The sequence below is a fragment of the Parastagonospora nodorum genome (genome assembly GCF_000146915.1).
Source record: "Parastagonospora nodorum SN15 chromosome Unknown scaffold_36, whole genome shotgun sequence".
Lineage (NCBI taxonomy): Eukaryota > Fungi > Ascomycota > Dothideomycetes > Pleosporales > Phaeosphaeriaceae > Parastagonospora > Parastagonospora nodorum.
Window position 1 is genome coordinate 235,011 of NW_001884584.1, and position 25,256 is coordinate 260,266.

Sequence of the window (25,256 nt, forward strand, 5' to 3'; positions counted from 1 at the left end):
ATGTTCATGCCTTTGCTTATTTATTTCGCTATAAATCCCTCTGCCCTACATGACGAATTACATCACTCTGCCGCACAAAGTTGCATTGTAAGTTTTCCATGGCTTGTTATGTGCCATCTCGACTGCGAATCGGCGTAAGAACTCTGGTACAAGCTTGTAAATTTCAGCGATGGAAAGCTGAATATGTTCAGCTCACTTGAACAACGTTTGACAAATGTGGAAGCGTACATGTTTACCAATGCAGGTCCTTACGCCAGCACCAAAGACTAGCATAGCCTTGTCCATGGTCCCAAACGCCTCTTCACGTTCCAGTCACCGCTCAGGCTGGAACTCGTACGCGTCTTCGTCAAAAACGCTCTTATCGTACTGTGTGAACATGGCATTCATGCCCACCTGGTTGAGTCAGCGAACCAATACTGAGCTATGGAACGCATGTAAGAACCTTTGAATCAAACAGAAATGTGAAAACCTGAGACCTGCAAACCTGCAGCTGGCGCATAACGTGGTATCTGCACAACAAAGGGCGGAAACAGCCGAAGTGACTCCTGGATGACTGCCCTAAGATAGGGCACTTTCATTGCTTGGCTGTATCGAACTAGATGAGTAAGCGTGCCGTTCTCAAAGGCGACATCAATTATCTTGGTGAGTTTCACCATCTTCTCCAGGTGCGTCATGATGAAGTAGAATATAGCTCGAAGTACGCCCGAAGTACTGTCTGAGCCAGCAATGCTGCGTCTTGTCAGCTTGAAGCGTTGTATTGATTTTCTCAAGTTTCACACTGCAGCCCACATCTCAACATCGAATTCTTGAATCGTCACGAGATCCCTCTTCTCTTGCATGTTTGAGAGTGGTTGTGAGAGTATATCGGTTCTCTTAGCATTAATGGCGAGTATCCTCTCTTGTGCAAGGCTGGTTTTGCGCACTGCGGTTTGCCGAATGCCGTCTGCAGTCACGTAGTACCTTGCAGGTTCTCACTTACGGTGGAAAGCGAACAGGGTGCATGAAGCATACACAGAGCGTTGCCGTCGCAATCGAAGCCTCGCGATGCTGTTTGCAGCTTCGGCACATTGGATACTCTTTATTGCTTTCCGCCGTAGTTAATAACCTGCAATAGGGAAGAATGGTAAGATTGAAAAGAAGTAATCATTGGTATCTTAATGCTCGCAATGTTGCGAGGGGGTAGTCCGTAATCGTGTGCACAGATCTAAATACCCATCAAAACGCCTTGTAATGCATGTGTCGTTAAGTGTCTTCAAGTCGGCTTTTATGCCGTCGCCTCCCCATTGGTGGCCTTCCCGTTTGTGGTCTTCGTTGCGGCGACTGCCTTCTCGAGCGCTTGCTGGACATCAGCGACAAGGTCGAGTTCATCCTCAACTCCGCAGCTCATGCGGACAAGATCGTCGAAGACACCAGCCGCTTCACGCTGATCCTTGGGGATGCCCATGTGCGTCATTGCGCTGGGAACTTCGCAGAGCGACTCAACGCCACCCAATGACTCGGCCAAAGTAAAGATCTTGGTAGCCTGGCAGAAGCGCTCAGCAGCCTCGTGTCCTCCTTTGATGCGGAAACTGAGCATCCCGCCGCCCATTCCGTCACGGTGTTGCTTGATGGCGATTTCGCGCTGTGGATGCGATGCAAGACCAGGGTAGTTGACGGAAAGGACGTTGGGTGAGGCCTCGAGGGCTTCCGCAACTCCAGTTGCATTCTTGGTCGCCTCGCGGGCACGGAGATGGAGCGTCTTAAGCCCTCGATGCGCGAGCCAGCAATCGAACGCTGATGGTACTGCGCCAATAGCGTTTTGAAGGAATGACAAGCGGTCGTATAGCTCTGGCGAGTTGAAGGCTGCCGCACCCATGACCACATCAGAGTGGCCGTTGATGTACTTCGTGACTGAATGAACTACGATGTCTGCACCGTGGTTCAATGGATTCTGTATATAAGGTGACATGAAGGTATTGTCTACGACGACCATGATGCCATGTTGATGCGCAACAGATGTGACTTTTCTGATATCCACCAGCGTCAATGTGGGGTTTGATGGCGACTCAATCCAAATGAGCTTGGTGTTCGGTCGAATGAGGTCGGCAATATCGACTTCAATGCTGGGGCTAAACGTGACCTTGACATCGTGTGTGAGTGCTACTTTGGTGAAGTAGCGGTGCGTTCCTCCGTACACATCTGAGACGGAGACAACATGGGATCCTGCTGCAAGCGATTGCAAAATGTTGGCGGTGGTTGCGGAACCTGAACTGAAGGCCAGTGCATAGCGGGCGTGCTCGAGTGCGGCGATTGCGGTCTCGAAGTTGTCACTAGACTTAAATTAGATACAAGTTTTCTGAAAGTTGTGGTATGAGCGCACCGGTTAGGATTCGAAGCTCTGGAATAGTCGTATGGGCCGACTGGCTTGCCGACGCTGGTCTGCGCAAAGGTTGTAGAAAGTGAGATCTGCTTTGATTAACTGGGGATTCGGTTATACGCTTTCAATAACATACTGCCTCGATCACCGCACCAGTAACAGGGTCATGCGGACTACCAGCGTGAACAGCCAGGGTACCGAATCTGTGGACTGGGGAGGGTGCGCGCTGAGGCGTCTCAATGGGATGTTCCGAATGCGTCATGGTTCTAAGCGAGGGCAATCTGGAGGTACTTGATGCGAAAGTGAGCTCTCTCTAGATCCAGAGTACGGTTGTGAGAAGGATGGAAGGCGATAGTCGAGATTTGAAGTGCTTTTAAAAAGAGTCAGAAGAGAAAGTTTATGATGTGAGAATTGTAGAATAATTTATTCCTAGCTCGGCGTCTAGCGGGGCTCGCGGTCACCGTGAACCTTTGTTTGGCGATGGCGCAATATCCTGACCCGGGGCGTTACTTATGCCTGGAAACCTTGAAAGACCCTAGAAACTGTGTGACGCTAAGATCCCAACGGCATTTCTCAGCAGTCATTAGTGGAAGGCGTGGTGCTCGCGATATGCGATTGTCATCTCGGCCGCACGGCGCGTCGCTCGTCATGGAATGCTAGCGCGATGTGCCGCTTGTAACCGTAGCTTCCGCGCCCTGGAAAGTCAAACGGACAAATCTGACGACGTTGATAAGCAGTACGTAAGAATATTGGATTACCAAAGACAAAGTCCTGATGTCTATCGCGTTTACTGGGTATCTAAAAGGACGAATTTTATGTGCGATTACAGCTCCATGAAAGTCGTGTGCAGCTACAGGTCATTCTTCGCGACGTCGTCAGGCCGGCTCTTCAACTTGGTCCACCCACTCGTGCCCCTCCTACGGTCAGCTTGCTCACCTTCTGAAACGTCGGCTTTCTGTGATGGTGTAGCCCTGCCGTTCGTTGTAGTTGATGTCAGGAAGCTGCGTCCGTCACTGATGCTTGCAGCGTCACGGCGCTTCTCGCCTACTATGATCGGGTCCTCAGCTATGAGGTTCTCCATATCCTCCCACTCCTTCTGGTTGACTACGTCCCATTCTTGTGCCTGCTGTTCTGCTAGCAAAAATGCCCTCAAATCATCAACGATTTTCATTGGCGATAGACTCCAACCACTTAGATACCGCACGTTCTCGGCGATGTTCATGTATGAGTGTGACGTAGCATGCGAAAATTGTCCGAAACCTACGGGTTTCTTCCGCAGAGAGGTCTTTGATGTAATGTCTTTGTCGAGAGGATTCTCGGGTCGCTGATGCAAGTATGTCTCTTGCGATATCAGAAGTCGATGTAAATTCTGGCCCATAGGGCATATATCTTCCCACTGCTTGAAGCTATCCTTCATGCCTTGAGTGCGGCATAGCCAAGCCACGTTGTAAGCGAGTAGAGACACGCCCTCGATGAAGGAGGAGTAGGCTGGCGGATCTTCCGCGGAGAGATGACCAAGAGGTCGATCGATGAAAAGCGTTCGCGGTTTCGGTAGGTGTACGCGTGGATCGATAGTGCGGGATGCTTCTGGACTGTTGCTTGACGAGTGCGAAGGCGTTGACCCTGGGAAAGGGACCTTCTTTCCTTTGTACGAGGAAGCTGGGCTGAATACAGTCGGCTGTGGGTAGTCGTTGTGAGGAAGTGTAATCTCGGCGGGCAAGCGGATGCCCAGATATGCAGCGACTCGGACCAGGAGTTGAGCTACAGCACCTAATGACGCTGATAGTTGGTCAGGTGGAGCCTCGTTCAGATCCCTGAGATCCCAGATCCGGAGTCTTGAGCCTGGCCCAATATTGTAGACAACCTTTACGCTTTCGTCCTTGTTCCTCCTTCTGGTAGTCTTAAGCCCGGCGAGCTTCGCAGCGGTAGTGCAAAGTTGCATGCGCAGCTCCATAGTATCGTGGTGCATCTTATCCGACTTGTAGTCTATCCTCTTAAGATGTTGTTGGACCTTGTCTAGCTCGTTGGCGCGCCGTGAATCGATGCCATAAGTAGCGGATGATAGATCAGACTTTCGTTGTGCATTTGCGGCGCGCTGTGACTCGATCCGTTTCCGTGTAGCCTCCATCTGATCCCGGATATGTTTTGACTGTTCTGTGATAAGCTGTGTGCGCTCTTGTATTTCAGCCGTCTCAGCTTTGGTCCGTTGCCAGTTCAGATGGTGTGTGCACTCCTGGCGGTCGACCAACAGGCCTCCTTTTGAGTCGGACAGCGAGACATGCTGACTGGACTTGTCTTCCGAGCCTTGTATGATGGCCTTGACATGCTTCTCCACGCCGTCTTTGTCTATGAGTGTCCGAGCGAGGTCGATGCGGGGCTGTTCGAGATGGCTGCGGGCGCAAGTGATGCAGTGTAGGGGATGCGTTAGGTTGCCAGCCTTTCCACAGATGTCGCACTCCATGATGGATATATGTTATGTGATATCGCCTCCTTGTGGTCCGAGGGGTTGAGGGCGAGGAAAGTAGCGGGTGACCATGGTGAGTGGTGAGTAGCCGTGGGGGCTTGTCGCGCTTTATAAACCCATGGGCCCAAATCAGCTATGGGGGCGGACGTTGCGTTGGAGGTGTATATGTGAGTATCGTGTAGGAGGTAAGGCGATGGTCGGCAGGTAGACACCCTGTTGTCGGCGTGCGCTCATTCACTGCGTGACTGAGGCAACAGAAGCGCGGATGCGCGAGCGCGAGTCAGACGCCCGCGCCTTCCAACGTCATGCCGCGTTGTACAAAAACGGATTAGTGCATAAGCACGTGACACAAACACGCAGCCTTCACCAACCTTATACTGCGACAACCACTATGCGAAAGTCATTCGCTGGGCCGAGGAGAGACCCGTCTTGTTGATGCTTCACTCACCCACAGCACTGACCACCATTGCACAGCATTGCAGATGAACAGCGACTTTGACAACCCGTCTGAATCTTCTCTGCCAACACAGCCTGTGCACTTGCCTTCCTCTCCTCCCTTTTTCAAACAGAGTGGCGCATCATTCACATCGACAGTGGAAATGGACGGCCAATTTCATCCCAAGTCAGAGCCGCCCGCAACGCAGAATGACGATACCGCCAGTCCGTCTCACAAGCGCGTGAGCTCTGATGACACCGAGCGACCACCGTCGGCCCAGCAAGTGCGCAAGGACTCTGACCAGAACGCTGAAGAGGATTATGATGAGATGGAAGAGGACGACGTTGACAGCAATCCTGCGCAGAAGATCGAGGACTTCGACTGGAACGAGCTTCATGGCCGATACCACGAGGCCATGAACAAGTGTCGCACACAGGAGGGTGAGCTAGCCGAAGAGTGGGAGAGTCTCATGAATGTATTGCTTCATTTTGCATGCTCATTTCACGATGCTGATGAAGGCGTAGTACTTCCGCATCTGGGCAGAATCTGGTCACGAGCATGAGACAGATCGGACATTCCAGCGGTACTGTTTCCCCTTCACGTTTCCATCTTGCTCCCTCGCTGACAACTGCGCAGTCTTCAGACCCGTACGAAATTCGTTCAGAATTCAGAAGCTGAGCTTGAGAGTAAACGCAACCACTGTGTGTTATGTGTGCCCCTCTGTGTGCTTGTTTACTGACCTACTTCATCTAGATATCGACGTAGTGAAAGCTTTCGAGAGTGCGCTCCATCTCCTTAAAATGGGGTTTGGCCATTGATACAGCAACCTAGGCGCGATATACCTCGCCTACCACGCGCCCCAGCCAGAATCGGCATCTTCTCGCAGTCACGGCATTTCCCAATCATGTGTATCATTCGGCTTAGGCGTCTCAAGATGCTCAACCATGTAGTGCATCAAATAGAGGTGCTAAGGGCCGGGTCTATCATGGGCACTGGCGTTTCACAACAAGATTGTTCACAAAATATATACCCATCAAATATATTATCTAGATTTATCTATTGCTTGAGAGTCAATGATATCTGATATCTGACCCTTCAAATGCCTAAAAGCCAAGTCTATGCCACATGCTTTGGGATATGACAAACTATGAGTGAGGGCTCCAGTCAACGAATGCCCTCCCAATTCCTTTTCCTAAGCTCTATATAGTCGATGCACGAAACACTGATGCTAGATCCTTGTAATGCGACAAAACTGATGAATCTACAAAAGAGGGTTGGAGCGGTACTCGGGTACCACGCCGTTGGTCTGTGACTTCTCGGCCTGGTTCTCTGTCTCGAGCTCGTTGCCGACGCTGTCGTCATGCTCGGCGAGCCATTTCTCAGCTTCAAGGGCCGCAACACAGCCGGATCCGGCACTGGTAATGGCCTGACGGTATCGTTTATCCTGGACGTCACCGGCAGCAAAAACACCCTCGACGCTGGTCAGGCCCTCGCCGGGCTTAGTGATCAGGTAACCGTCCTCGTCCATGTCGAGCTGGCCCTTAAAAATCTCCGTCGCTGGGTCGTGACCAACAGCATAAAAGAGTCCTCGTGCCGGGACCGTCTGCTCCTCCTTGGTGACGTTGTTCTTGACGACCAGTTCAGTCATCAGGCCGTTCTTCTTGTCCTCGCCCTTGATCTGGCTTGCGCTGGTGTTGTACAAGATCTCAATCTTCGGGTGGGTAGTGAGGCGGCGCGCATTTGTCCTGCTGGCTCGTAGCTTGTCTCTCCGTACCAGAACGGTGACTTTCTTTGCCTTCTTCGTGAGGTATAGGGCCTCCTCGACTGCAGAGTCACCACCTCCGATGACGACCAGGGGCTGGTCGCGGAACATGGGCAGCGAGCCGTCACAGACTGCGCAGGCCGATACACCAAAGCCCCAGTATTGCTCTTCTCCAGGCAGATCCAATCTCCTCGCCTTTGCGCCAGTCGCAATGATGAGGGAATCGGCAGTGTGCTCCTCCTCTTCAATCTCCTCATCATCGCCCATGGGATGCAACCAGTATTTGAATGGGCGCGATTTGAGGTCGACCTTCGCAACGGTCTGGGAGATGATCTCGGTTCCGCATGCTTCTGACTGTTCGCGCATGTGTTCCTATGGCTTGTTAGCGGAGGTTAGTGTCAACTGGCGCGGAGTGCATACCATGAGCTTTCCACCTCCGATCTTCAGGAAACCGGGAAAGTTCTCGACTTCATCTGTGGTGGTCAATTGACCACCAGCTGCGATACCAAGAGCCATGAAACCCTCGTACATGACGGCTGCGCATTGTTAGCGAAGTCTAGTTTGGTGCATGCTTCGGCGACTTACGCTTCAGGTCGGCGCGCGCCGCATAGATGGCTGCGGTGTGGCCTGCAGGCCCTGAGCTACAAGGTTGTCAGTATGTGGTCAAAATCCGTAAAGACATGGTTCTGGTGGGGCTATTCCAGGTAGCACAGAACGCGCTGCAACATACCCAATGACTGCGCATAATGTCAGCACTGTCCTCACGAATAGTGTATGCGCATTACTCACTGACGACCTTTGAATGCATCCTTCGCGAATCTACTTTTGGTGTGGCTGACAAACTCGAAGCCGCAGTGGGTGTCACGCGCTGATTGTGCGATGCAGCAGCTGCAACAGGCACAGAGAATAAGGATAAGAACCTAGGAGATGCCCGTCGGAATGTTGAGGCGAACACTTTGGCGACGTGCGCGGGTCTCGCGTGCAAGATCTGACTGGTAATGGAAGTGAGAGGCGGGGAGGTAAGATGAGAGCGGGTGCCTAGGAAGAGGGACCGAGTGTCGCAGAGAACGCTGAAAGTCGGTGGTTTTGAGTCCAGCGAAGAACAGTTAGAGATCGTTGGTGTTACTGAAGGTGAACTCCGGAGATGTTACAAAGATCTTGCTGGTGGGACGACGGCGAGTCTGGTTGGAGGGGTGTGCTTCCTTCGAAATGTGCTCACGGCCTGATTGGGACTAATCTCAGCGCTGCCCGACACAATATACAAGGTGGCAGAAGGAAGAAGGATTTTCACTCACTGCTCGAGATGTACACGCCCAGGTGGTGGTGGTTTGGCTTCGAGAAGAAAAATCGCCGGCGGCGTCGGTACATGCGACGATCCCGGACTCTTAGAAATCGAGTTGTACTAGACCACGGCCACCGGCAGACTCTTGCACGGAACTACCACAACTGCGGCGGCACATGGGGCACCTTTGCCGACTCGTTAGCCTCGGCATGGCCAAGAATACCTGTTCCTCGATTAAGTTCCGAGAACGTACGGCTGGGCCAGATCTGCTCCATCTGATTACTGTTGTTGCGAGTCCAGAGCCTCTTACGTCACAGGCCGACTCCAAAAGTGGTGTATTGGTAACAAGGGTCCGATCTTATGTAAACTGTCATTCTGCTACCTAGTGCTCCGTACCTAATCCTCAGCGCCTGGTCTCTTTCGCAAATTCTCCACATGATACAAAATGTCTCGCACTGCTTTATCATCTGCAGTCGTCAGATCTGGACCGTCTGTGCCTCCTAGGGCAAATGAGCTGACAAGTGCACCCATTTCGGCGTCTTCGCGCCATGCGCCATCTACCTGCTTTGAGAAGTACTGCAACCGCGCTCCGTCCTGAAAGATCTCGTTAGTCTCACATATATTCAAAGTGGGCAGATGTGCTTACTGCATTCTCCCGAAGTTCCGATGTCGACCCCGCTTTGTGCACGTTGTCTATGGAGACAATCGTCGTCCAAGAGTTTGGCGAGGTTTGCACGAATGCGACGTCCAGCGGATTGCCCATCAGTGACAGCGAGTCGCCGTTCACTGCGCCCGTACCAACATTGAAGTTGAACAGTCCTGGCAGCCCTTCGCATGCCACAAGTACTTCGCTCGTCTTGAGAGATTAGCGAAGAGTGGAAGTACTAAGTGCAGGATCTCACCTCTTTGATGCCGGGAACCTCCCATATCCCAGAGACAGCAGTCTTGAAGGATGCATCGTCTTTGAAGGATGAGCTGAGGTCTGGTCGTGACCTGAGATGTTTAATGACAGTATCGCGAAGTGGCAACTTCTCGTTCAGTAGGAAATTCCGCCAGTCCCAGACAAGGAGATGGGCATCGCCTCCGCCTGAGACCAGTAGCCCGGATCGTGTCACGCAGAGTCTGCTCACGAACTCTTCGTGTCCAAAACAGAAGCCCTCGATGATGTGGGCTTGGGGCACTCCCCGCGATATGCGGATGTGCTCGTCCCTATCTGCTGTAATAATGTAGCTCTTATTCCCTATCTTGGCGAACGCCAGATCTGTGAGCATGGAGACATGGCCCAGAAGGAGGTCGTGTCTGAAGGTAATCGCCTCTTTGGGCTTGGCCGGCCCCTTGGCCTTCTGCTTAAGCTGCTCCTCGAGAGTTCTTCGATTCCTTCCAGAGTGGACCGTGAAAACAGTCGCGGATGGAGTGAAGTCTTTCTCCTCGAGCGGCAGCGCTGGTGCAGGGGCTTCTACCTGTTCATCCTCCGGCGAAGGTAACAGTGGCAAAGCATACACGTCTCCAAATTTGTCCGCACATAAGATAGTGGAGTCGTCAGATGTCAATGTGATTGCCGACGGCCTTCTTGACATGCAACTTCACACCTGTCAGTACATCGTACGATCGTGAATTTGCAGCACCTTACCGCTCGCTTAATTGCTGGAGACCGCTCTGGGCATCGATCTGGAAAACCCGAACGCATTTATCTTCGCCAGTCACGCCAACCAGATAGTGGCCGTTGTTCGATAGCACCAAGCTTGAGAAATTGAATTTTTGTTCTTTTGGTGTTGACAGCTTGATCCGTTTTCCTGGGGGCTCTTGTGTGTCATCATCTTTGGGATCCTGGCACGCTCAGCATCTTTCCAACAGAAAAATTATCCCATCTCCAACTGACGACATCCATCTATTTCCTCAACATCTCTCACTTACTAGTACCTGGACAGCTTGCCGCGACCATACAGACGCCACGCCGTTGCTAGATTGAACAACGATCTTGGAGCCACTTGCGCCAAAAAGCGTCCAGGCTGCCCCGTCTGCAGACGACTCGCTGCGAGCGACAAGACACTGGTACGGAAATGCCATGGTGTTTTATGCAGAGCGCAGTGCAGGGTCCGTACATGTTGTGCTTTTCAAGTAGGCGCGTTGCCTAAGCGGCACTAGCGTCGGTTGCGGGCCACAGCTCACGACCTCAATTTTCGCGTTCCGCCGAGCTGCGAGTTTCCTCTTCCAACAACCATACTACAACCCTACTAAGTCCTTAAACATCCCTTTGGGTCAACACGAACACAATGGGGGGCAAGAAAGAATTCAAGGTCGCTTACTTCGAGAAGCTCGAGACGCTTCTCAAGGAGTACAAGTCCATCTTCATCGTTACCGTCGACAATGTCTCGTCGCAGCAGATGCACGAGATCCGCCAGTCGCTCCGCGGTGACGGTGTCGTCCTGATGGGCAAGAACACCATGGTCCGCCGTGCGCTGAAGGGCCTGATCAACGACTCCCCGGAGTACGAACGCCTTCTTCCCCACGTCAGGGGTGAGTCCACGCATCCGCGCGCCGCGCAGCTTCGGCAGCAGAAATTGACAATCGCGCAGGCAACGTCGGCTTCGTCTTCACCAACGCCGACCTCAAGGAGACCCGTGACAAGATTCTCTCCAACCGTGTCGCGGCTCCCGCCCGTGCCGGTGCCCTCGCGCCCCTCGATGTCTTCGTCCCTGCTGGAAACACGTAAGAATACACGTTGCACATGCACAGCGGCATAGACTGACAATCCCTAGTGGTATGGAGCCCGGAAAGACCTCTTTCTTCCAGGCTCTCGGTGTCCCCACCAAGATTGCCCGTGGTACCATTGAAATTACGGCCGACCTGAAGCTCATTGAGGCTGGCAACAAGGTCGGTGCCTCCGAGGCTACCCTGCTCAACTTGTTGAACATCTCTCCCTTCACCTACGGCATGGGTATCTACCAGATCTACGACAACGGCCAGACCTTCGAGGCCTCCGTGCTCGACATTGAGGAGTCCCAGCTTCTCAAGGCTTTCAGCTCTGCCATCGCAACCATTGCCAGCATCTCGCTTGCTACCGGTTTCCCTACTCTGCCCTCCGTCATGCACTCCGTCGTCAACTCCTACAAGAAGGTTCTCGCTGTCGCCATCGAGACCGACTACGAGTGGGAGGAGATTGCCGAGCTCAAGGACCGCATTGCCAACCCCGACAAGTACGCCTCCGCCGGCCCCGCCGCTGGTGGTGCTGCCGCCAGCTCCGGCGGCGCTGAGGCTGCCAAGGCCGAGGAGAAGGAAGAGGAGAAGGAGGAGTCCGAGGACGACGACATGGGCTTCGGTCTGTTCGACTAAGTATCTTCGTTTGCAGCGACATTTCTTGAGAGATTTCGGTACGGCTACGGCCTGTCGAACCATGTCTTCATGATATAGGACCGACAACGACAATACGATAAGATGAACAATTCAACACGGCCTTGTGTGCGTGTGATGCTTACTATGAGCATCGGTACCAGCCGTACAGTTTGGTAAGTCTTATTCCTTCTTCACACTCTTCATACTATGCGACGATGATAAATTTTTAACCCTGATCACCATGAGGATCTAAACGCAACACAACTCTAATTTTTTCCTGAGCACCACTTATACTCCATTTCTGGCATACTCACATCACGTCTATGTGCTTTAGCTGACTTGATACAGACAGGATTCAGTGTATGCTTTTCAATGACATGCAATGGCAACTTCATTGTGACTGCTTAAGCACCTAGGCTGCCAGATTTTGCAAGATCTATGCGCGTCCAGTAGTCTTTCCAAAGCGCCTTACCCCCCAGACTTTTGCACACACTCTCGCTCTGCATGTTGCCCAAGTATACGTCTGCATGCGACCAGGCGTTGCCCTCGTCATCCACGGCAAGCCCGGGTGCATACTTCCGCATGATCTTCGCCGCAACAGCCTTGGCTATACCCTTCTGCCTGTAGTCCGGCTCAGTGTGCAATGTCGTGAGGGAACCGTCGAGTCCGAGAAATGTCCATGCTACAGGTCTTCCACCTCCCTCTTCGAATACGCCCATGCTTTTCAATGAAAGCAGCGTCTTTGCTGATCGAGGAATGTTGGTGCGCGCCTTCACTGTAACCATGTCTTGCTCTCTCATATCACCCCAACGTAGCCCTTCAGGTAATTCCATCGTTTTCGGCAGATCAGAAAGCTTGAATACAAACTTGTTCAATTCCAAATGTGCGCCTGGCATGTCCCGTCTTACTAGCCCGTTCTCGCGCATGATCTCCAATATTGGTTTAGGGCATGCGCCTACCAAGATCACTTTTGCTTCAAGCAAGTGACGCATGAATGTGCCTGGGTGGGCCGGATATTCGCCATCGGGACCCGGCGTTGGGAACTCTTTCTCATGCTGATATGCGAGGTCTAGCGCAGGCTGATTGTCCGGACGCATCGGCGGCGTAGGCAAAGTAGACATGTAGTCTAGCAACGACAGCACCGCTCGTTTGCACTCATCGCAAAATCCCTCGGGTGACTTTGAGTGATTTGGCAATTCTCCAGCAGCAAAGATCCACAGTTCAGTTTCTGGCCGCATGGACCGGTCGAGATAGGCTGCTGCCCAGCATGTCGGGACCTCCGCATCTTGTGCGAATGTAGCAAGAACGTGTGCATGTTCAGTTCGGTTGATGTGTTGTGTGCGGTATACCAGATTTATGCTGTATGGTAGGGCGGCTTTGAGGGCTCGCTGGAGGAAGGGGGATGATGCTGGGTGTTCGTGAACATGCATTCTCGGACCGATTGATCTGACTATTGTTGATTTGAAAGAACGGTCGCTATGTGAGATTGCAGAAATTGTACTGTGTCTTTGAGTCATTGGTAAGCACCTGCTGTTTTGGGGTTGATGACTAAGACTTGAGGGTCGGAAGTAGTCTTCTGTATTGGATATCAGACGCTCCATCATTCTCGCATCGACAATAGCATCAATTATACTAAGTGTCCTATTTCAACATGGTTTCGAGCCATGGCAAGCACTCCGTTATGTGCTGACGCTGGGGCTTTGAGTGTGCAGCGAGGCATCTTCACGTTGCCCTCCACAATCTAAGAACTTGTGCTCAGAGGGCTAGTCATAGCGCGAAGTTAATTCACCGGCTTGGGAAAGATGATTATGGAGGTCTTCACTAAAACTTCAAGAAATCGCAGGTCCAACGTTCGATCCATTGAGAGCCACCGGCGCGTCAGCCGAGCGTGTGGAGTCCGAAAGTCGAAGACCAGAAAAGAGTCGTGCCACATACACCGGGAGCTCTTTGTTATCGTCTGTACTACGTTGAGTTCACGTCTCAGCATCATCTTCGAACCATCTGGGAAGATGTCGAGCACATGCCGCATCCCGACCTGGTCGTGCAGCTAGTAACCGCACTATATCAACTTCGGCATACCGAGAACGGCTGCATATCAGAGTATTGTGACACGTGAATCTGTGTACACAAAAGATTTCCTTGCGTCTTTCTGGATCACGCACGAAGTTGCAGACAATCTCTATGCAGCTTAAGTAGTGTACGGCCCCGCAACCCCGATGTTCCTCCTCGAATTTAACGAGGGGCTGCAGATCTCATTCCAGCTCTAGATTTCTCGTATTCGAGGACCACGGTACAGTGTTGTCGCCAACACCACGAATCGCATAGATGTGGGGGAAACCTAAACTTTACCAAGTGTGGGGATAACTAAACTTTACCAAGCTAACCTTGTTGGTATGACGTTTTGGACGGGACCGCCTTGCCAGAAACCGCTAGATCATGGCATCAAGCACTTGAAAGTTGTCTATGCAGTACCTTGTACAAGGGCAGTCTGAGTGCTGCGTGATGGCGTTGATCGTGCACTTGTCCATTGTCAGCTCGAGCTCGCAGATGCAAGGTGCAATATCCACTCTGCCATTCGACGGAGACATCTAGAACACTGTGCTACCATGCAATACAGCGACACACGGGTCGGATCCCCAGCTTTTTCAGGAGTCAGTTGGCTACTATATGAGACTGGAAAATTGTTATGAATCGACATCTCTCGAGGCGTATGTTCAGGCCCTGATCAACACAAGGATACACGCAATGGCATTCGTCGATGTTGTTACTGCTAACAAGCCTCTCCTTGTCGCACTGATAGTGTTGGGTCTACTCACAATCAAGGTAAAAGCTCTTCGACCTCAAATCTTGAGTCCATCACTCACTTACTCAGTTTGTCTATGTCGGTCTCACATGTCCTACAAGACACCTTCCCGGGCCGTGGTACACTCGCTTCACACACTACCGCTTGAAGCGCGCTGTCGTCACTGGTCAACGTATATTCTACATCGATGCTCTCCACAAACAATATGGCCCAATTGTCCGACTCTCGCCTACTGAGGTTGGTGTGGCAGACCTCGATGCCTTCAAGGAAATCCATAAGATCGGAACAAAGTACATGAAAAGTGAATGGTACCTACGATTGGCAAACTTCCCTAAGGCTGGCGTGTTCACAATGCTGGATCCTCGTGAGCATGGTGCCAGAAGGAAGCTCCTCTCACGATCCTTCAGCAGGTCTTATCTCGTTGAGAACTGGGAGCCAGCTGTTCGTGAGAAGGCACTGCTTGTCGTGACGAAGATCAAAGTCGATGCAATGCAGAGCACTGCAGACGTATACAACTGGTGGATGCTTCTTGCTTCGGATGTTAGCGCTCACCTTGCCTTTGGCGAGTCGTTCCGCATGCTAGAAACAGGACACGTAAGTCAAAGCTCCCCAAGGTTAGAGATATACCCACTTACATCGTGTTCAGGCGAACCAGTTTATTCGCGTGCTGAAGAAACTGACCATGGGTGCAGGCATAATGGTGGAGATGCCATTCCTTCGCCTTCTACGCTTCGTCCCGATCAACGCCGTACAGGAGATGTTCAATGCCAACGAATTCATCCTGACAGGCGCAGGTCGAGCAGTCGAGATGGCACGCTCTCGCACAGGTGAGTCAAACATCTTCGCCAAGGTCATCGAAGACTGCGAAAAGGAGGGCGAGGGCCATATCGACGACATGGACGTCAGAATCGAAGCAATGAACATCATCATTGCTGGTACCGATACCACTGGTGTCACATTGACTTATCTGACTTGGGCTGTCCTCCAACAACCACAGCTGCAGTCAGCGCTCGAAGTAGAGACGGCAGGCTTGAGGGAAAACTTCACAGAAAGTGATTTAATCAATCTACCTTTACTCAACGCCACAATCGAGGAGACTCTACGCCTATATGGCGCTGCCCCAAGTAGTCTGCCCCGCGTTGTACCGCAAGGTGGCACCAGATTTTCTGGTCACTATATCCCACAAGGTGTCACTGTCGATACTCAAGCATACACATTCCATCGCGACCCCCGAATCTGGAGTGATCCTCTTACATTCGACCCACAGCGATGGATCTCGTCCCAAGAAGGCTACACGGCGGAAGCACTTTCGCCCGACGCCAAGACTGCTTTTCATCCTTTCGGCGTGGGCGCGCGATCGTGTATTGGCATCCACCTTGCACGCATGGAGCTGAGGTATGCGGTTGCGTTTTTCTTCCGAGAGTGTAGGGGTATTCGTCTAGCACCGAGCACGACACTTGAGAGCATGGAGTTTGAGAACTTCTTCTTGATCGCACCGAAGGCTCATCGTTGCGACATAACGTTTCAACAGTAAAGTGGGACTGACGGAACCAACGTCCCACGAACTCGAAGCTCTTGGAGGTATGGGAATACCTTCAAACGATGCGCGAATGTGCCGCTTATATACTTGGGAGTGAGCGCGTGAAGGATAGACGCAGGCACGCAAATTGACCAAATTAACCCTCTCTTCTCCTTGCCCACATTATCAGCGAATTTCTTGTGTGGCACTCGTTTGAAATAGAAGGTACTGGCGCTATATAGTAACGGTGTTATTTCACTCCGGATTTGTAGACAGGTGCCGATGAGTGCCTTGCTCGACCGTCTTAAATCCTGAGTGATGTGTTCTTTTTGATAGACTTTGAGATATCCATGGAAAGCGTATCGGTATACGCGATTGCGGAGCTTCGGTGGAAGGCGGGGCAAGACCGAGTTGGCCTGGTTTGCTTCGGTGCTGTGCGTCGTCAGAGTGATTGCGTGCGCGTGTTTGGCTGTATGGTCATACATGTGGGTAAGTGAGCTGGGAGGTCCAGTGCATGCCGCGGGGCAGTTCGATACACTCGGTCCCATTTCTGCAAGATTATGGGTTCTAATTGGAGGTGTAGCTATTGGTGTACAATTAGCGCGATGGGCGAGGTGTTGGGAGCTTTGTATACCTTGTGCGACTGATCCAATCTAGCGCCAATTGCTTAGGTACCGATGATTGCAGCCTATGGCAACACAGATCAACCGTAGACCATGCATGAAATACTGACAGGTGACTACTACCTCACTGTGGATCTCGCGTTCGCAAAAGAGTTACAGCTATAATGTCAAGCGAAGACGTTTCGTGGCACGTGTTATGTATTGCCCAAACATTACCATAGACTAATATTAACAGCTAAGTTCAGTAAATAGCTGTACAGAGAGCAACATCATGCGAAACAAGCTGTAGGCCTTGTAGACTTAGAGGCGGCCCCGTTACTGTGCATCTGCATTCAAAGCAAAACCATACAAGATCACCGATCTATGAAGCCAAAGATCAAACAATATTGCACTTAAGCACCTTCAAACACAAGACGGACACCTCTTCCATCATGACGAAGCTTCAGCCAGCTCAGATGGAACCGCGTCATCTCATCGACTTCGCCCCAGAACAGCAGTTCCTCCAGTCCCGGAAAGATACGAAGCCATAGCAGTGCGTCTGCGTATCCCGGATCGATGAGAACAGCCGCGCTGCTCGCACCCAGCCGAATGGATCGGATGTTCCACAATCGCAGGCCTCTTATACGGTAGACGAAGTTTTCGATCTGATGAATGAGTTCGAAACTGAATGTTGTTGTGCGGTAAAAGAGGAGGGTGGCCTCGAAGCAAAGTTGGCGGCAGGTTTGCAGGAAGTGGAGTTTTGACTGCCACTCTCCGTCCCAGTCCATTTTGTAGCCAGCGTATACTTGGATGTTGCCGTGGAAAACGTAGTTGTAGATCTTGTTGCGGATCTCTGGGGGAAGGCAGAGGAGGCGTGAGTCACGCTGGTTGGCTTCGGTTCTACTAAAGTCTTAGTTACACTGCTACAACTGATGAGAAGCCTCCACATTCACTTAAGATTGCGGCTCTCGCGACTGATCAAAGTAGACTCGCTGGCAGTAGAGACTATGAGGTCTTCTTGTAAATCCTGGGTACCACGACAATCGTGCATGTATGTCCTTTGGGAAGCCATGGGTGAGGCGATCGACAGGCATGCGTCGGAAGTTTGCAATTGTGCGTGAGGGATTGGAGGTAATAAAGCCAGTATTGGTGGCTTGATCCGAACAATAGCTTTTTCCGCACCTAGACCGATACTTCGATACAGCTGCCTAGCATGGTCACACTATTCGTCAGGCGCCTTCAAGGCGGTCACAGGCGGTAAAGACTAGGTCTATCAGCATCCATGACTATGTATATCACTTTTGAAAAGCATTTTAACATTGAGATCATGCGTTAAATTAGATCTGACCTCACAGTAAAAAGACCTGGACTTGCACGCTCTCTTCGAACTCAGACGAAGCCAGCGGCCTGGGCGCTTTGCAAGCTCCGTCAATGGGAACCTCGATTACCCGCTAACAATAACGAAATCGATCCCGGTGTCCTTCATGTAAAGCCCCCGTTTCGGCTATACCTCGATATTCTTTATATGATCTTTTTGTATGGAATGCATGGGGGCGGTCAAGTTCACGTTTTGAAGGAGATATTCTCTTTCAATATCACATGAATCCGCTACATTGGTGGGCCAATGGCCTTTCATAATGAGCCTTTGGTGTTTGCTGCGTGAAGACGACGGGTATCATCTGATATGTGCAAATAAACGAATGCATATTCGTTGTAGCGCAGGGCCCATTGCTAGCTGAATAAAAATTACATGTGAGCTTTTCTTGACCTCTTCTTTCGCGCTACCTGCCATCCAAAACTCTACACACGATCAGTGACCATACATCAATTTGTCGAGGCTATGACTTACAGCTTTCTCCGTCTTTCCACTTTGTATGACTACGTTCACAATGACAGGTACCGTAGCATTATAGGCAGTAAGCGTAGCCTTCTTCAATTCCTCGGGCGTGCGCACGAGAAAGCCGAGCCCTCCACATGCTTCCGCGAGCTTCTGGTACTTGACTTCCCAGCCCAAAGCCCAGCTCCTCAGACCCGGTTTACCACCTTTTGTCTTCTCGTGTTTTGCCTGCCAGTTTTCGGCCGTGTCTGAGTCGCCGAAGTATATCCCGCCGTTATTGATAACAAAGATGGCGATGTCCATTCCCATGCGCGCCATGGTTTCAATTTCCATAACACTGAGGTCAAACGCTGAGTCATCCTCGATAGCAACAGTCTTTTTCCTCTTGGTAGGTCCAGAAAAAACCTGTGAAGTCAGGGCATTATAGGCTTCCGACGCAGCTATCGCGTAGGGAAGCCCGAACCCCATAGTTGCGTAGGTACCAGCGTCCAAACGTAGTCGAGGGTGCTCAAGAGGAAAAATTGAGCGGCTTATATCCATTGTGTTTGTACTTTCTGCCATGTAGCATATTCTGCCTTCTGAGGGCTGAGATAGGTTATGAAGGGTGGTTTTCATGACATCGAATGCCCGCGCGTACTTCAGAGGCATTGAAGGGCCTTGAGCTGTCAGAGACGCGATCTTCTCGTTCTTTTCCTTTGCTTGCCGAATTTTTGCCATGTATTCAGAACTGTTGAGATCGAACGTCCAATCACCGAGCCATGTCAATAACTGAGTGGCAACCACGCCTACATCTCCGAGCAAAGAATGCTCAGCGCTCTCCGAATTCCGTCCCGTTTCTTCTGCAGATATGTCGACTTGGATGAATTTGGCTTCAGGGTTCCATTTCGGCGCTTCACCATGATGGAATATCCAGTTCAATCGAGCGCCCAATATCAAGACGACATCAGCCATCTTCAGCGCTGCACTTCGCGCTGAGGACGCATTCGTGGGATGCGAATCTGGAACAACTCCTTTACCCATAGGTGAAGGAATGAAAGTTAGTTGCGTCTGATTGATGAAGGTACCGATGGGCTCTTCTGCTTTGGCGTAGGCTGCGCCTTTGCCTATGAGCACCAATGGTGCACTCGCAATCTTGATCAATGCAACGACCTGATCGATTCTGGCTTCTTCGCAGCCACCTTTTGGCGGATCAACCAATTTGGGCGTTTTACAGATAAGATCAAGGTCTTATGAAGCTATCAGATCGTTGATTACATCTGCTGGCAGGTCGACAAAGCCTGTTCCTGGCCGTCCATAGAACGCAGAACGATACGTGCTGGCAACAAGTGTTGATAGTACGTCTACTCCGACTGCTCGCACTGCAATTTTCGTATGCGGAGCTAGGAGAGATACAGAGTCAAGCTCCTGGAATCCTCCTTTGGTGACCTAATAGCTTTCGATTGAGCCGCCCAGAAGAAGGAGCGGAAAATTGTTCTCATTCGAGTTGCCAACCTTGTCATGAATTAGCTCGTTGATTCGTCGATAGAGTCGTTGAATTACTCCGGCAATAGCGTGTAAAATACCAGGACCACCGACGACCTGGCACACACCTGGCCGCCCCGTCAAATATCCGTAGGCTGTAGTTGCATAGGAGGCAGATTAGTCATTACGGAAACCTATAAACCGGATACCTGTTGTGATCGCCTGTTCCGCAATTTCGGGGACTGGTACTCCCACAATTCCAAGGACGACAGTGACACCTAGTTCTTTGAGAATCTTAGCGATGATGCTGGCGCCTGTCTCTGAGGCTTGTGAGAAAGCAGCCATCGCAAGAATTGCTCCTAAGAGGAGAAATAATTTCTGTAAGATGCCAAAGTCAATGCTTGTGTTTTCATGGTCATGCTGTTGATCAAGCGGAGTGAGGAGTCGCGAACTGAGGTTGAGAGGTCGATCGCGTCGAGGCGCTGAATCTTCGCGATCTTCACCCATTTCTCGGGACTGGGAGGAACTCAGGGCTGCATAACGTGATGTTCATATTCTTTGTCATCTACGTATATCTCCTCGCTATATTGTTCCTTCACTCCTGCGCCTGCGCGTGAGCTATTGATAGTATCACATTCCCTGTGACTTCTGCGCCTGAGCTTGTTGAAACTTGATCTCATCACCATTTAGACTTCCTGCAACCTTCAGATCAATCAACGTTGCTGCCGATCCTGGCAAATTTGGCAAGGGAGGTGCTTCGCCACTGATCTTCCTCCTCGATGATGCAGCGCTCAAAGCTAACGAGGCCCGAGGAGAAGCCGGCAGTGGCGTACTGCTTCGGGGCGGTTGGCGACGATTAAGATGTATTGTGGCTGCATTCAAGCTCGTAAATGGGCTCACCGACTCTGATGTTGACTCGGAAGGCTTCTGAGCATGTATCATCTGGTTGTGCAGAGGTAAAGTGGAAAGCGGACTTTGCCGGTAGCGTAGCGAGGCATTTCGTTCGATTGATGGGGTTGAAGTATTGACGCGAATAGCTTGCGGCGCAGGAAGAGGCGGAGTATTGCCCCTCACCCGAAGTCCTTGTATACTATCGGTAGTTGTTTGGCTCGGAGTCTTGACATGACTTTGGCCGACTGGTGTAGACTGATTCGCCGTCGTCCCTGCAGCCTGTTTTCCGTACACTGCCATTATATCGTTGAAGTCATACTCAGCAGGCAAGCGGCTCAATCTTCGAATGTTTGAAATGTTAGAGCTGATGAAGTTCGACATTCGCTTCAAGGCATAGTTTTGCTGTTGGGATTCAAACGTGCTTGGCGCTTGGGTGTTGCTGGCAGCGCGAGCAGTATGCATTTCAGCCAATCGTCGCGGCTTTTGCGTCTGAGCTTCAGTATATGATTGCGAATTCTGTGGGCTTGATTGAAGCGTTTGTTGTGCACCGGCAAAAATTTGTGCAAAGTTGACGTTGAGACCTGAGCGTGCTTGTAGCCCAGGAACAGAATCGTCACTGCTAGCTAAAGACAGTGGCTTCGCGAGAACGAAGAAAGACCCATCCACAATCTTTTTGCGAAGATTGTGCCAGCGTGTGCGTGCTGGATTGTTCTCAATCTCGGGATGATACACTGATTGCTGCGATAATGACCCATAATAAGCATCTAGGTGCGCCGCGATTCGTTCGAGGATGGTCAGCAAGTATGAAGCAAGCTTGACCTGCTTCGAATTTGCGGACTCATCCATGACAGCAACCAAATCGAATGCATCCATGCCTTGTGCTGTTTCATCACGGATCTGTTCCAAGAAACTGATGTCCAGTTCGGTCACCGTTTGGGCGTATTTTAGAATGCCATTTTCGTGGAAGCGTGCTGCTTTCGCATTGTTGCTCACGAATTGTCCGATCTCCGATGTCTCGCGCATGCTTTTCGCTGCACTTTGTCCAGACTGAGCGCGAGTGATGGCCCCGATGACATCCGGTAGACGAACATCGGATGTGATACTGCTCGCCAAAGAGTAAGATATTTTGAGATATATCTCCTGGAGTTTTGCTCCAAAGAGGCTCGAGAATCCGTTCTGTAGCAGCCGCGACTGAAATTGATAGAACTTTCTCACGCCACCAATGTTTAACATTCCTCCCGAAAACCAAATTTTGGAATCCTCTAGGATGTTTGTCGTTTCGAAATACAGTGTCGTTAGGCTCTCGATACTCGTCCGCATGTACTGGTACCACATATCGTACAATCGACTGATTTCCGCGTTTGCGCATTTCGGCTTGGTGCCCAGGTGTCCGATGAAATATTTTGAGAGAAGGGAGGAGACTTCCGGATTAGTGTCGTGTGCAAGCTCGTGGAACGTCTTTGTCGCATCCAGCCCAGCACTCGCGGCAACAATCAGTGTGCCTCCAGGGTGCATTGGTAGGAAGTCTGTGACATCGTACACTCCTCCATGGACACCTATCCACATCCTCGAACCTTTCCTGTGCCCCGTATGTAATGCTAGTTTTGACATCGGAATCGTTGGCGTACTCATCGACATGGATCGAGGAGACATGAAGATGTCCAGCATGAACCGTCGCTCAGCAAAAGCTGTGGCTAGCAAGGAGTCTGCTGTAGATTGCGTGGAAGCCTGGTACTTGTAAATGGCTTGCCGGATCCCAGACATTACAGTTTCGTAAACAGATACGGATCCGCAAACGTACAGGTGTCCCCCGAGGCCACCTTGACTTCTCGACATGACCAGTTCTGATACAAGCCTGCCCTGTTCAATGATCGTGCTGTCTATGTAGCGAGGCTCTGTCTCTTGCTCGATTAGCTCTCGCATAACGGGGTCATATACCAGTCCCTTGTGATCTCTCGAAAATGCTGTGTGAAGCTCCAATGAGCCGTTTTGTACCAGACTGCGCAATTCTGCCTCATGTACGAATTTCTCGCGAGATTGAACACCAATGAATAAGACGTTGCGTCCAATACCGGACTGAATGCGATTCTGCCAAAAGCCCCTGAAAGGAGCAATGCCGGACCCGCCCGCGAACATCGCAACCGGGGCAGTCGAGGAGGACGGTAGCTGAAACTGGATCGGTCTAGACACACCAATCAAAACAGGCTCTTCGTTGGCGGTTTCATCGGAATGTTCTAGGGTCCCTGGGGCAGGGTTGAGAAAACCACTCGATACTCCATAAAGAGGCAGCGTAGGTTGCACGCTCTCGAAGATGGGATCACGTCCACTTTCGGTACGGGAGACTGTGAGATCGATGGTGCTTGGGAGGAGCTCCATCCAAGATGAGTTGCTGATCGAGTACGTGCGAGGTACTTCCAGCTTAAGCAGTTTCGGGAGCCAGGCGAGATTCTCGAGGCTGAAGGCGCGATCCCAGATCTCTTGTGGCACCTCCGAAATAGCAAGCTGTAGGAGGTCACCAAAGCTCCCTTTTACCGGCCACTCATTTGATTGAAGGATGCTGAGTATGCTTGTAGATGATGAGTGGAGTACATGGTGTATCGAAAGTACCAGGTCTTTGGTCAGAGGTGCCAAGTGCCCCCTCTTGAGAATGTCCTTGACGGTCAAGCTTACATCCGGCTTCTTGGAGATAAGCTGAACGTGCCTTGAAAACCGTTCCCACTCTGAACCCTCGTCGACAGGCACAACTCTGCTCATCAACGTGTCCAAGCCAAGTGCGGCCACGACTTTCGCAATCTCATGGCCTGCGTTAATTGGCATTACAGCGAGTCGATCGCCAGGCTGAAACGTGATGCCGGTATCCGCCAAGTCGAATGTCACCTGCACAAGTAGAGTTAAGAAGTCAGTGTATGCTTCATGATCAGCTAGTGTAGAATAACACATACCATACCAGTCGACCGGGAAGGGTCGCGATCAACGGTTTGCCTGTCTCGAATTTTGGCTTGGAAACGGCATTCTTCGAAACTGCCTCGCATCTGATGTGGCTCGACCTTGACTTGTCCACGATATGGGTTAAGCCTCTCTTTCATAGAGTCGGAGAGGGTGCGGTGTACTTCTTCCCACGGGCGTCCTTCAGAGTCACCCGCGCCCGAATTACCATTGGTCTCTGATCGCCCTGTTTTGGCGACCACTTCCAGGAAGCCGTAGACTTTGTAGCGATGAGTTCCCATGAAGCCCCGTTCACCTGCGTACGACTCGATGATGCCCTCTAGAACACCTTCCAAACGTGCATCACCACTTGCTTTGACGTATTCAGGAACGCGGTAATGCTGCTCAATCGCTGTGATGAATGCTCGTATATTCAATGGCAGCCATCTCCGCAAGTGAATTGCTTCAACGCCAAGGAAGGAGGTGTAATTTGTTCGGCCGATGAATGCATCCATCAGTAGGAAGAGAGGGAGAGCGAGTCCAGAAAGTGCTGGCACACGTTTGGAAAGAGGCGCGGAGAATTTGGCGTAGCGCTGGCCCCATTCGACCGGATTTGCAAATTGTTCGCCAGCGTTCGGATTGACGCTGATTTTGTGGAACACGTAGGGTACTAGCTTCGTCAGTCGTGTTTCTTGTTGGAGCGAAGGGTGACGGGATTAAGGATACTCACGCTGATCGACGAGCTCTTTGAGTCCTACCATGTTCCTCAATAATGCCTCGGAATCTCGGTTCATCACGGCTTCCTGACATCGAACTACGACCTCCACACCGGATTGGAAGCAGCCGTGAACTTCGGCCATACACTGAAGGAACATCGCCTCACCGCGATCTTTGAAGACCTGTCACAATTAGCACGAGAGTTTTAGAGAGCAAAGGGTACCTACAGGCCATCGCAGGTCCATGTTCTCAGTCCTGACTAGGTATGGTTGAACACTGGTCGGATCGCGAAGTTTATAGTTGTATATCGACACATCGAATTGTGTCAGATGAGGCAGAGCTCGCCCCATTCGTGTGCACACCTGACGTAGCGGTATTGTGATATTCCTGGGGATGCCTCTCGTCTCTTCTTCTTCATCGTCGTCACCGTGTATGTTTTTGAAGGCAGACTGTGGCGCAACGACACTGACACCCTCGTTGCCGTCATTGACCTCCTCGTACCTGTAAACACTAGCCAATATGCCAAGACACACTGTGGCTGCCCACAAGGCTCGGTCGGGAATGTAGTCTGAGGTGCCATATACCAAGGGCAATGAGAGTATAGAGGTGCGCATGTTGCCACGGGCGACAACGCCGGGCATGCGTTCGCAAAGATCCGACCATACACGGCCAGGTGAGGCACGAAGCGCTACAGGTGAGTCTGATGGATCTGGAGGTAGGAAGCCGTATTCAGATGACAAGTATCCGTCTTTCCATCCGGTTTTAGGTCCAATTTCTTCAGCTCGTGCTAAGACCCTCCTGGCAGGGGCGCCTAATGCAAGCGCGAGTAGATCATCGTCTTCTGGTTGCAGGACATCTGCATTCTTTA

At 51.3% G+C, this 25,256-nt stretch overlaps 11 protein-coding genes across 11 annotated transcripts; 4 read left to right on the forward strand and 7 right to left on the reverse strand.

Annotated features, from left to right (window-relative positions):
* Nucleotides 1-49: 49 nt before the first annotated feature.
* On the forward strand, nucleotides 50-270 carry SNOG_15230 (hypothetical protein; the record flags this gene model as incomplete). The annotated part of the gene is made up of 2 exons (XM_001805337.1): nucleotides 50-87; nucleotides 192-270. 2 exons carry the CDS (start codon nucleotides 50-52, stop codon nucleotides 268-270), a joined length of 117 nt encoding a protein of 38 aa, XP_001805389.1.
* Nucleotides 271-312: 42 nt separating this feature from the next.
* Nucleotides 313-674, reverse strand: SNOG_15231 (hypothetical protein; the record flags this gene model as incomplete). The annotated part of the gene is made up of 2 exons (XM_001805338.1): nucleotides 313-393; nucleotides 477-674. 2 exons carry the CDS (start codon nucleotides 672-674, stop codon nucleotides 313-315), a joined length of 279 nt encoding a protein of 92 aa, XP_001805390.1.
* A 590-nt stretch (nucleotides 675-1,264) lies between these two features.
* Nucleotides 1,265-2,618, reverse strand: SNOG_15232 (hypothetical protein; the record flags this gene model as incomplete). The annotated part of the gene is made up of 3 exons (XM_001805339.1): nucleotides 1,265-2,309; nucleotides 2,360-2,418; nucleotides 2,493-2,618. The coding sequence occupies 3 exons, from the start codon at nucleotides 2,616-2,618 to the stop codon at nucleotides 1,265-1,267; spliced, it is 1,230 nt and encodes a 409-aa protein (XP_001805391.1).
* A 588-nt stretch (nucleotides 2,619-3,206) lies between these two features.
* On the reverse strand, nucleotides 3,207-4,817 carry SNOG_15233 (hypothetical protein; the record flags this gene model as incomplete). Its single annotated transcript, XM_001805340.1, has 1 exon — nucleotides 3,207-4,817. One exon carries the CDS (start codon nucleotides 4,815-4,817, stop codon nucleotides 3,207-3,209), a length of 1,611 nt encoding a protein of 536 aa, XP_001805392.1.
* Nucleotides 4,818-5,419: 602 nt separating this feature from the next.
* SNOG_15234 (hypothetical protein) lies at nucleotides 5,420-5,818 on the forward strand (the record flags this gene model as incomplete). Its single annotated transcript, XM_001805341.1, has 1 exon — nucleotides 5,420-5,818. One exon carries the CDS (start codon nucleotides 5,420-5,422, stop codon nucleotides 5,816-5,818), a length of 399 nt encoding a protein of 132 aa, XP_001805393.1.
* Nucleotides 5,819-6,281: 463 nt separating this feature from the next.
* On the reverse strand, nucleotides 6,282-8,026 carry SNOG_15235 (hypothetical protein). The gene is made up of 4 exons (XM_001805342.1): nucleotides 7,804-8,026; nucleotides 7,604-7,659; nucleotides 7,439-7,554; nucleotides 6,282-7,390 (listed from the first exon to the last, which is right to left on the reverse strand). Exons 1-4 carry the CDS (start codon nucleotides 7,824-7,826, stop codon nucleotides 6,518-6,520), a joined length of 1,068 nt encoding a protein of 355 aa, XP_001805394.1. The 5' UTR covers nucleotides 7,827-8,026; the 3' UTR covers nucleotides 6,282-6,517.
* A 670-nt stretch (nucleotides 8,027-8,696) lies between these two features.
* Nucleotides 8,697-10,367, reverse strand: SNOG_15236 (hypothetical protein; the record flags this gene model as incomplete). Its single annotated transcript, XM_001805343.1, has 5 exons — nucleotides 8,697-8,894; nucleotides 8,947-9,156; nucleotides 9,203-9,881; nucleotides 9,931-10,127; nucleotides 10,215-10,367. 5 exons carry the CDS (start codon nucleotides 10,365-10,367, stop codon nucleotides 8,697-8,699), a joined length of 1,437 nt encoding a protein of 478 aa, XP_001805395.1.
* Nucleotides 10,368-10,525: 158 nt separating this feature from the next.
* On the forward strand, nucleotides 10,526-11,750 carry SNOG_15237 (hypothetical protein). The gene is made up of 3 exons (XM_001805344.1): nucleotides 10,526-10,817; nucleotides 10,877-11,009; nucleotides 11,060-11,750. The coding sequence occupies exons 1-3, from the start codon at nucleotides 10,574-10,576 to the stop codon at nucleotides 11,631-11,633; spliced, it is 951 nt and encodes a 316-aa protein (XP_001805396.1). The 5' UTR covers nucleotides 10,526-10,573; the 3' UTR covers nucleotides 11,634-11,750.
* A 287-nt stretch (nucleotides 11,751-12,037) lies between these two features.
* Nucleotides 12,038-13,063, reverse strand: SNOG_15238 (hypothetical protein; the record flags this gene model as incomplete). The annotated part of the gene is made up of 1 exon (XM_001805345.1): nucleotides 12,038-13,063. The coding sequence occupies one exon, from the start codon at nucleotides 13,061-13,063 to the stop codon at nucleotides 12,038-12,040; it is 1,026 nt and encodes a 341-aa protein (XP_001805397.1).
* A 1,315-nt stretch (nucleotides 13,064-14,378) lies between these two features.
* On the forward strand, nucleotides 14,379-15,970 carry SNOG_15239 (hypothetical protein; the record flags this gene model as incomplete). Its single annotated transcript, XM_001805346.1, has 3 exons — nucleotides 14,379-14,456; nucleotides 14,506-15,030; nucleotides 15,083-15,970. 3 exons carry the CDS (start codon nucleotides 14,379-14,381, stop codon nucleotides 15,968-15,970), a joined length of 1,491 nt encoding a protein of 496 aa, XP_001805398.1.
* Nucleotides 15,971-16,970: 1,000 nt separating this feature from the next.
* On the reverse strand, nucleotides 16,971-25,029 carry SNOG_15242 (hypothetical protein; the record flags this gene model as incomplete). The annotated part of the gene is made up of 12 exons (XM_001805347.1): nucleotides 16,971-17,457; nucleotides 17,911-18,008; nucleotides 18,407-18,799; nucleotides 19,013-19,572; nucleotides 20,065-20,214; nucleotides 20,277-20,371; nucleotides 21,039-22,325; nucleotides 22,548-23,248; nucleotides 23,354-23,623; nucleotides 23,689-24,341; nucleotides 24,402-24,570; nucleotides 24,751-25,029. 12 exons carry the CDS (start codon nucleotides 25,027-25,029, stop codon nucleotides 16,971-16,973), a joined length of 5,142 nt encoding a protein of 1,713 aa, XP_001805399.1.
* Nucleotides 25,030-25,256: the final 227 nt, after the last annotated feature.